At 40.9% G+C, this 11,034-nt stretch overlaps 1 protein-coding gene across 2 annotated transcripts; it reads left to right on the forward strand.

Moving 5' to 3' along the window:
* The first annotated feature begins 264 nt into the window (after positions 1-264).
* Positions 265-8,247, forward strand: mfsd13a (major facilitator superfamily domain containing 13A). 2 transcript variants are annotated; one of them, XM_072667692.1, is made up of 9 exons: positions 265-471; positions 2,771-3,038; positions 3,153-3,232; positions 3,410-3,859; positions 4,591-4,711; positions 4,816-4,912; positions 5,260-5,431; positions 6,263-6,456; positions 6,888-8,247. In XM_072667692.1, the coding sequence occupies exons 2-9, from the start codon at positions 2,874-2,876 to the stop codon at positions 7,133-7,135; spliced, it is 1,527 nt and encodes a 508-aa protein (XP_072523793.1). In that variant the 5' UTR covers positions 265-471; positions 2,771-2,873; the 3' UTR covers positions 7,136-8,247. The 2 variants fall into 2 exon arrangements, with proteins under 2 accessions (XP_072523793.1, XP_072523794.1); XM_072667693.1 differs by lacking the exon at positions 265-471 and adding an exon at positions 512-1,968.
* The last annotated feature ends 2,787 nt before the right edge of the window (positions 8,248-11,034 follow it).

Consider the following 11,034-nt stretch of genomic DNA (forward strand, 5'->3'; position numbering starts at 1 on the left):
ATATTAGTTAGTAATAGTTAATTAATATAGTTATTATAGTTAAATAATAGTTATTATCTGTTCACATCAAAAAAAATATACATAACTGTACCTCAATACATTCCAGTAAATTCGATTTATTACAGATATTTAGATATATAGATATTTTGGTATAGAGCGGTGACATTTCTATGGATGTAGGATGAGGGACAAGAACAGTGGACAGTAAGCAGGAGGAGGACGAAGAAGAAGAAGAAGGAGGAGGAGGAGGAGGAGGAGGAGGAAGAGGAGGTGTAGTAGTGTGGGATCTAATGACGCCACACGTTTCCTCGCCCACACATGACATGGTTTACTCAACCGGGGTTTTCCACCACTAGGCACAAAATGAAATACCTCTGAAATTATAATTTACTACGTCCTGCGAATTTCTGTAAACGAAGACTGACAACCTAACGATTCTGGAGCTGATAACCCAGCCGCTGTGCCCGCATGGTGAGTACGGGAGAGGTCCAACAGGACGGCGAGACACGGAAACAGCCCGGCGGTTCAGTGCCTGCCAGCTGGGTGACTTGTGCCTGAACACGTAGGCTTGTCTAATGAAACGGATGATGAGCAGGAAAGCCAGGGTTAGCTGATAAGTGTGCAGTGGTTCACTCTTGCTGGATTCTAGGCTAAATGGACGATGGGCTGAATTTTCGTTGAATTAGCGGTTGTTTACCTTGTCTATGGGTTAGACTTAGTCACGTAGCCGTAGCTAGTATTAGTTAGCAGGATAGCTAGCTAGCTAACTTGGCTAGCGCTAGCTTACTAGCGTTAACTCTCTCGGTTCCTCGATGCCCTGGTCATCTGATGTAGGACCGAATAATAATTATTTCAATTGAAAGCTAAAGTTAGGCGATTGACAGATAACCAAGCCAGTTAGCAGAGGTTTTTCTTTTTTTACCCAAGCCAGCATCCTCACGTTTTAGAGCAACGAGTGTTGCAAGCAAGCAAGCAAGCTAACACGCTAACACGCTAACGTTACTCCATCAACTCAACGCTGACATTACGGGCTTAATATTTCTAAACAGATGCTTAATCGGCTTGTGTTTCTTGTAATAAATTAGCTAAGTAAAGCCGGTGATGGTTTATCACTGCAGTGGTATGGTCTTTTAACTGTTATAATGTCGTTTGCATTTAGCTATGCTACAGTAAACTCCCTTTCTAAGAAGTTGATAGGGGTAGCTACATTGATTGATGTTTGGAGGGTTACCCTAAAACGGTGTGATGACTGATAATAACCCCTATGCAGATGTACACACCTGAATGGAAAAACCTATTCATATTGCTACATGTTGCACGAGATAAGGGACACAGGTGAGCAACCTGTCACCGTATTACGTTGCTGCCATGGAGCTCACTCTCCTGCACTGCTGTGCCTGATCTCTGCTTGGATCAGAGATTTCTGTGTTTGTAGCCACTAGGGAGCAGCCACCTGTTCTGGTAGATGAGATGAGATGGAAATCACTGTGTGGACTATGTGATCTAGCAAAGGGTAGCCAGGGGTTTCGCTTCGCTGCATGGATCAGAAAAGAATCAGCTCAGGAGTAACAAGTTGAGTTTGGGTTGTATTTAAAATCTGATCTGAAATCCCAGGCATGACTGTATAACATTTAAAACCACAAAATAAAAGTATGTGCTTCATGTGAAGTCAAAGCTGAAGCATGTGCTAGCTTGTTTAGTGTGGAAGTCAGGTGTCTTGGCTGGACCCAGGTGATGTTCATGCATTTTTCCTCCCTCATTAGAATGCCACGTGTTAGCTGTGTGCTTAAACTTGTAGGATGGGTTGTAGTGCTTGTAACTAACACAAGAGAATACCCTCTTATTGGGGTCCTGGGTACGCAACTGCTTGTGGTATTGTGCATTTTTAACACTGCATGGATTGTTCTCTGTTTGATAGATAAGTAAACTATGTACATCATTCCAGTGAAGAAGTTCCCTTTGTACAAAGTAAGTTTATGTTTATGGAACAGAAATGTATAGTGCTTGAGGTAAGGCTTCAGATCTCAAATGTTAAGCTGTTAAATTAAATTATATACACTTAAACAATCTATGAAGAGATGGCAAAAGATGGCAAAGATTCCACAAAATCTGGGAAACATTCCTTTGGGTTTCTGGTGCATGTTGTCACACCGTTTCTGCAGCTCACATCACAAATATGTCCTGTTAGATTCAAATGCAGTGACTGCAAAGGCCACAGAAGAATGATAACCTGTGCCATGTTCATGAAACCAGTTTTTTGCCTTGTTTCACGGCAATAATTATCATTATGGGTACATAATGGCGTAAAGGTATGCACATGGTCAGCAGCTTTAATCAAAAAGGCTGCGGCGTTCATGCGATGATTGGTTGATATTAACAGGCTTGACATGTCCCTGCTCAGTTACACAAGTTTTGCAGCCTCAGCTTTATGAACTTGGCTGGCAAAAGTGGAACCAGGCAGGCTATTCTGCTGTTGAGATTCATGCTCCTCAAGGTTCGAGATGAACTCAAACCAGTCCATCTGGCACTAATAAGCAGGCCACAATCAAAAAATATATATATTTTTTTACCCATTGTAATGGTTATTGTGATTACCTGAAGCTGCTGTAGTCAATTAGCTGATTTTTTTTCTAATTCTGAATGCATTGCGAGTGTAAATTAAAGTAGTATATCCAAAAGTAAAGTTACTTAAGAGTGCTGCTATTCTGAACTAAATTTACTTTATTGCTCCCCAGTCTACAATTCTAAAGCTCCTTTTTGTTTTGTACAGGGTTCGTTTGTAGGATGATGACCAGACCCTGCTTGACTTGTGGACTGAATGAAGCTCTGCTGGTGGAGGAAAAGCAGAGGGAAAGTGAGAGACTGTGAAAAGGATGGGAACGAGAGTGTGGAGATGTTTTGTGGGTGTTTCCACAGCTGTGCTGTATGGCTCCCTCTCCCTTTTTGTCTCCATCCTCCATAATGTCTTTCTGCTTTATTATGTGGACACGTTCGTGTCTGTGTACAAGATCGATAAAGTTTCTTTCTGGATTGGAGAGGTGAGTTGTCTGTGTGGAGACGAACACACAAATGATCTGATGATGAAAATGTTGTTTAATGTCTTAATAACTTCTTTACCAAATATGTTATTTTTTATTTATTTTTTTTTACAGACTGTGTTTTTGATATGGAACAGCCTGAATGACCCCCTCTTTGGTTGGCTTAGTGACCGCTCCTTCCTCAGCTCTCCTCAGTAAGAACTTTTAAGAAAGTTTTTCTCTGCTTAGATGTGGGCAACATTTAAAGAATTTTAACACATTAACATAAGTATGAAAAACATGCCACTTACTGTGAATCTTCTCTCTTTTTTCTTAAAATGAAAGAAACATGCTTTTTGTAATATATTTTCTACATGTGTTTGATTGCTTAGGTCTGGATCTCAGATCTCCGCTCCTGAGGTGGTGCTGAAGCGGCTACAGTCTCTCTCCAGGAATGGGCCACTTTTTGCTCTTTCCTTCCTGGCTTTCTGGGTGGCTTGGGCCCATCCTGGTCTGCAGTTTCTCTTCTGCCTGTGCCTTTACGATGGTTTTCTCACACTGGTGGACCTGAACCATAATGCCCTGCTGGCTGACCTGGCCGTGTCTGCAAATGACCGCACACGCCTCAACTTCCACAGCTCCCTGTTCAGCGCGCTGGGCTCGCTCTCCGTCTTCCTCTCCTACTCTTTCTGGGACAAGGAGGACTTCACATCTTTTAGGCTCTTCTGCGTGACCCTGGCTGCCCTGTCAATGATGGGCTTCGCCGTGGTGTCTCGTCTGCTTCGCCTCAGGTTCCAGAACGAGGTCCGATCACACAAGAATGAAGAGGAATTGCTCAAAGAGTATGTTCAGTTTTTGATGCTTTCCATTTAGCAGGACTACTGACTTGGTAGCATGACCTAGACAGTTCACATTTGATCTCTAGGTCACAGGGCAGTAGCTTAATGCTGAATTAAGTGTTCACAGTACTACAGATCCTTTGGTCTAATAGCTAGAACCTTTAACTGGCCACAGATCGTCTTTTCCAGAGGTCCGAACACCCCTAGTGAATATAATTCACATTTATGAATTTATTTTTGAATTTTATTTTCTCACTCACCCTGAAAGATTGTTTTGCCATTCATATCAAAAGGAATGTGAAGTCTGTGGAATCCATTATGAGCAAAATTATTTCCATTCAGGTTCATTGCACTGCTGTAGCACCAGTAACTCTAATTTCTATTCCTGTGTTACTGTTCTAGGTTTCTAGTTGCTACTGTTTTGGGTAAGGAGATTGAGAGCTGTGTGTACCTGAAGTATAAGCTATTCAGAGAGGGGAAGACAGACACTTGCTCAGCCTTGCAGGCAGATAGATGAGAAAATGCTTCTCTAGTTACAAAGTTGTCTCAGTCCCTTGTGAGCTTCCCAATGAGAGCAAGAGAGCACAATTGAAATGGCTCTTCCTGTTGCCTTCTCTTATACTGACTCTGTCTTTGTTTCCTTCCCTCCTTTGGTATCTTTTACCCATTGCTCCTGGTACCCCTCTCATTCTATCGGTCATTCTATTAATGTTCTTCCGTCATCTTCCTCTTAGACTGTGTGTTGGCCAGGCCCCCCTTGCACAGACAGAGAAACCGATCACTCTTGGAGAATATCTGAAGCAGCTCTCCCGCCACAGAAACTTTATGTGGTTTGTTTCAATGAATCTTGTACAGGTAATAATTGTCACTGATCCTATGGTGACGTGTATTCATAGATAATTACATATTTTGGGTTTGATTTCACTTCATTTCACTTCATTTTACCATCCCCTCTGTAGGTATTTCACTGCCACTTCAACAGTAACTTCTTCCCTTTGTTCCTGGAACACCTCTTATCAGACCGAATCTCTGCGTCCACGGGTTCATTTCTGCTGGGTAAGAGCCTTGTGACTGTTTCTGAGCGCTTGCCAAATTAAGGCACAATTCACAAGACCTCAGCATATGAACATTCATTGCTGCATTACCTTGCCTTTGGGGACTTTTCTAGTAGATGGGGTATATTCCATTTACCTCAATAAAAACATTATTTTGTGAGAACAAAATAATACTGTTTCTCAGAAGCTTGTCTTGAGTTTTAATTCAGTTTTGTTTTTTATCCCAAGTTTAAAAGTGACTCTTGAGTTGCTCTACATTATTATGAAAGAATATACCTGGTTGTAAAGCATTTGGTCTCTGTGTTTGTTTAGTTTTAACATGCTTATTTTTCTGTTAAATCCTTACAGGCGTCTCTTATATAGCTCCCCATCTCAACAACCTTTATTTTCTGACATTGTGCCGAAGACTGGGCGTCTACCAGGTTATCCGTTGGCTTTTTATTTTGAAACTGGGCCTTAGTATAGCGATGCTCCTGGCAGGAGCAGACCAGGTCTATCTTCTCTGCCTATTTATTGCCAGGTAAGATCTAAGTAGCACATTTACATACGCACATGCACACCATGCCTTTGAATATATAGGTTTTGCCTTTTGTCTGATGTGTTGGTTTTTAGTCTGTGAGCTCTTTTATTTATTTGGATTCTTTTTATTGCTTCTATCTTTGTATGTTTGGGAAAGGCTGAACATTTTTTTAGTAAAAACAGAATGACCTCCAGTTCCTTTCAACAGTATTGACATTATATAAACTGCAGGGGCCTCTCAATGTAATGATGTTTTCATTCAATATTGAGATGCCTACCCAAAGGGTCACAAGTCATTCTCGGTAGTTCCACAATATTTTGGAGAAGACAATCTCTGCAATTGTTTTACAAATGTTCATTTTCAAAATTATAGCTGAGGTATTTGTCATTTTCGTCAGCTTCGGCAACAGTCTGTGACTGGTGGAAGATAAAGAAGGTAAAGGGGAGGGGGGGAGGGTTCAGGTGAGAGTGAAGATGTTATCAGGGGGAGAAGGTAAATGGGGAAGATAGTGGTGGTGGTGTCACCTCCTCAGATCTTTCAAGGAACAATAAGACAAAGCAGCTGACACAACAAAGGGACTTGCATATCCTCACTGTCACGTGAAAACCGCCTGTCTCCAAAGTGGCAACTTTACAAAAGAAGGTAAAAACCTTTCTTTAAAAAATTTAGCATTTTATGAACAACTGCCAGATTTACAAGGTTTTGGCGTGACAGTGAAGTTGGGGTGTAGAATATAGCAGGCAGGAAAGGTCATCATTTTAAAATAAAAAAATAAACACAATATTTTTACAAGCTGTAACCTAATTTCTCTGTGTGAACTTTTCTCTGTAGTAACCGAGTGTTTACAGAGGGGACATGTAAGCTGTTGAACTTGGTAATCACAGACCTGGTTGATGAAGACTTTGTAATGAACCGACGACAGCATGCAGCCTCAGCACTGCTGTTTGGCATGGTTGCCCTGGTAACAAAACCTGGCCAGACCTTCGCCCCCCTTATTGGCACCTGGCTACTGTGTGTATACACAGGTATGTTTGAGGGGTTTTTTGGTCCCTGCAGTAAAAAACCTTTCCTCACACTGTACAGTACCTAAAACTAGGGCTGGGTGATACAAAAAAAAAAAACTAAATCACGGTATGTAAAGATTTTTTTTTTTTTCCATGATACATGATATTTATCATAATACATGTAATCACAGGCTAAATGAGTCAGTAGCAACATATTCTTAAAATCTACTAAATTGAATAAAGTGCATTTAAGCACTTTATTCAACTTTGTCCAACTTGTAGTTTAACCCCTACCATGTATGAATTCCTTTTATTAGTTTTATTAGTTTCTTTTTTTTATAATAAGTGCTGGTACCCACTGGTATCAGACTGACCTTGTTATTCAGCTAAATCTGAGAGAACGGTTAGTGCTCACAGTTCTCACACTCAATTCTCAATTTCTGTCTCTCCAGGTTATGACATCTTTCAGAGGGATCCTATTAAGGATTCTGTGGCAGCTGTGGCCGTCCCAGGTGCCGAGAGCCCTGTGCCACTACGTCAGGGCTGCTTTTACCTACTGGTGTTTGTGCCCATCACCTGTGCTCTGCTGCAGCTGCTGGTCTGGTCTCGCTTCACCCTCCATGGTCGCAGATTACAGAACGTCAAAGCCCTGAGACAGGGTGTCCACCACGGTCACCTCCTTGACGTGAAGGCCATCTGATCCTGCCCGCCCCATTCTTTACTGCCTCAGACCGACTCAGGATGGAGGCTGATGTCAATTCTCTGTGAGAGAGAGAGATTTTTAGTGAACCTTGCCTTATTTTTGTATGACGAGTGACCGTCTGCATGTCTATATTTATAAAAGGTATAAACTAGGGACCAAATATGAACTGTTTAAACAATCGTATGTGTTGTGGGACCATACTGAAGAGTAGCATCTCTTTCACTTTGACTGCACTTTGTTTGTACAGTACAACACCCAGATTGGGTATTTCAGCCTCTGGATTGAACAGTGCATTACCTACCAAGCCAACTTTTCTTTTCTGTGGAAACCAGAGGCCTCTGCCGTGTGTGTGTGTGTGTGTGTGTGTGTGTGTGTGTGTGTGTGTGTGTGTGTGTGTGTGTGTGTGTGTGTGTGTGTTTACAGTGTGAAAGAAAATTTGTTATAAAGGGCATGTGTTTGAGCTCTAGAATTCCAGGTTCAGTTGATCAGATCTGCATGGGCTTCTGGAGAGGAGTCTGGAGTAATTTTGTTGATCATTTGCTCAAATTGCAACAGTCATTTTGTTGCTGGTGATTTTTGGTGGTACTGTAATTTTAGCAAATGTTTACTCAATTCATTTGTTGCTTATTCTCTCAAAAATATTTTTGTACCAAATATTTCACACAGAGTACCTTGAAAAGTAGAGAGATATAACCAAGTGTATGTGGTCAATTGTTTATTTGCTGGGTTAGTTATTCCAGTTACGCAGAGGATCCAGAATATGTGTTGCAGTTACACAAATAAAATCTCAGAAGATGGAAGTATTTTGTGCAGAGACCTAATATTTACACACAAGTTTCATATCTATGGCATTAACCCATTTACACAACTAGTATGTGCGATTACTCTCCTACAGAATGGGGAAAAAACACTTCATGTCACTGTGTTTCAGAGACTGATGTTTACCTTTTTGTTACCCATGTTCTTACTATTTCTTATATTTATGTTCAAAAAGATGATTTGTATTACTCAGGAAATTTGACATTTGCTAAATAAAACTCATTTAATACTAGTGTTCCTGATCTACAACGTCAAAATATGTTTTGTAATGAATAAAGATACCGATGTTACTTTTCTGTGTAATTGTTTTGATGTTTCCTTTATTTATAGGTTGCCAATAGGAAATATACATGAGACAGAGACTGATGCAGTGTAGACCTAGCTTCTATTAAGTAGCTATAGGTGTGTTTAGTTAGTCGAGTAGATGTTGCAGTTGCAATAGAAGTGGCTGAGATTATCCTGTTACAGAGTTACATGTGATTGCCATTGCCAAATTGTCATGCTAACATAATTTAGCATTTCATAGAAGATTATAATACAAATTTAAAAGTCATGTATTGTTTTGTTATAATTATTGTATAATTTATTAATCAAATAATGACATTGCATTATGTGCTATAGTTTCTGTCCCTGTGAGCAACTGTTACTGAACTTTTAGCTTACCATTACACATAGCTACACATATTCTCTTAGTAAAATTACTGCTTTACACTAAGCTAAAAACACTAATTATTGTTTACTACCAAACAAAACATTTGAACTATTTTTTAAATTAAATATTCTGTGTATATTTGAAATTGTATAGTGTGATCATAGGCTATATGCATTTATACACTTATCACTTAGCTACGTTAGCAAAGTTAGCAGAGCCTACTAACTAAATGCCTCCATAGACATAGATTTCGTCACTGTCACTCAATCGAATCCTGTTTTCTCTTCTTCTGTAAAGTTGACAATTAGACATGTTTTTTGTGTTACCGGCCATATACACTATATGTCCAAATGTTTGTTGACACCCTTTTAATGAATGCATTCAACTACTTTATGTTGCACCCATTGCTGACACAGTCTGGGCCCTGTGGAGAAATGTTGAAAATCTCTGGTGCAGACAAACATGAACCCATTGGCATCTGGATCAGCTGTAACAGCATGATGGTTCTCATGGGAAGGCCAGCCAGGAGTGAGTTGCAGTTGCAGTAGGTCTCCTGGCTAAGAAAGGGACAGATCCTCCGAATGTTGTGGAGGATAAACCGGCCAGACCGACTTAGGTTTGCAATATGAGTTGAGAACGTTAACTGGTCATCCAGGATCACTCCAAGGCTTCTTGCACTTTCAGATAGAACTAGCAGGGAGTTCACGAAGTGGGATGGCAAGGTCATGGTTAGGCCCACTTATTCCAGGGATGAACAGTAGGTCAGCTTTGTCTGGATTGAGCTTTATGGGGTGCTGTCATCCATGAGGAAATGTCAGCCAGACATGCTGAGATGCGACTGGAGACCTGGATCTCTGAAGGTGGGAAGGAAAACATTAGTTGGGTGTCATCAGCATAACAGTGGTAAGAGAAGCCATGGGAGGTTATTACCTCACCAATGGAATGAGTGTAGCTGGAATGGAGAAAAGGGCCCAGCACCGAACCTTGCGGGACACCAGTAGAGAGTTTGCATGGAACAGATGTGGACCCTCTCCATATTACCGGGTAAGAGCGTCCCTCTAGATTTGATTTAAACCACTTCCACGCAGAGCCAGAGATGCCGAGGCTGGTGAGGACAGACAAAAAAAAGGATGTTGTGGTTAACTGTGTCAAAGGCTGCAGAGAGATCCAGGAGAATCAGAAACGATGACAGTTTGGCTGATCTTGCTGCCTGGAGTTTATCAGTGACTGCAATGAGAACAGCCTCTGTTGAGTGTGGCACACTGGTTGGGATCTTGAAGCTGGTTCTTGGTGAGAAAGAGAGACAGATGATTGTAGACTGCATGTTCAAGTAATACCGGTCAGAAGTTGGAGATCTTCAGGATCGGAAACCCCGGCAGTCTTGAATGCAGATGGAACATGGCCTGATGTCTAAGACCTGTTGTCGATGGAGGTGATGAATAGCAGAAGGTCTATTTAGCTCTGAGTAATGACTTTAACTGCATTTCATTTTGAGTAATAGCAATTGCTCATTGTCTTAAAAGGGCAACACCTTAAGGTCAGCACTATATGCAGTGGGGCTTATAAGTGACACACTGTGTGAATGTTTTTCACTCCACACTACATACTCAAAGTTTTATAGATGCATAGTCCGTGCACTTTAAAGCAGCCGGCACACCAACCAGCAAATCTGAAAGTAGTCAGCACATCATTAGGCACACTCTAAAGCAGTCGGCACACTATCCAGCACATTCTAATGCAGCTGGCACACCAACCAATACATCTTAAAGTAGCTGGCACACCAACCGGCACATCTTAACTTAGCCAGCACACCAATCAATACATCTTAAAGTAGTCAGCACACCATCCGGCAAATCTTAAAGAATGTGAGCTTGTTTTTACGCATGTCTTGGATTTAACCATTATATTTTAGACACTAAATAAGCTGTAAATTTAATACTGAACCAGATATATATCACTCTCTGAAATAAAAAATATTATTTTCAAATTGATAACGTTGCAAAGTCAACTTAAACATTTTCTTCTATATTATTTTGGAGCATTTTTGTTGGTCCATTCATCATGAAATCGTTGAAACTGATACAATGTAAAGAACTACTCCTAGATTCACATCTATGTCAAAAAGTGCAGCTGACGCCGTCTACAGCCAGTAAAGAGCGCGTGGGTCGTTAAGGTAGGGGAGTGATCTGCAGAAGTGTGTTTTAGGACACTATAACGTTATGAGAGCACTTTATAATTGTAGATTAATATCCCTTTTAAATCAAATTTAGTGGATTGGTTACGTGTGTGTCAAAAGGGCCTCATTACCCTGACTTAATCTGAGTCTTCTCCATGGCGTTTTTACGCGTCTGGTGCGTTTTTACGCACGATGCGCAAAACAAGGAACAAACTGAAGGACACTCAGATAAATGCTCCTTTCATCCCT

Source organism: Salminus brasiliensis, chromosome 22, assembly GCF_030463535.1.
Source record: "Salminus brasiliensis chromosome 22, fSalBra1.hap2, whole genome shotgun sequence".
In the NCBI taxonomy this organism is placed as follows: domain Eukaryota; kingdom Metazoa; phylum Chordata; class Actinopteri; order Characiformes; family Bryconidae; genus Salminus; species Salminus brasiliensis.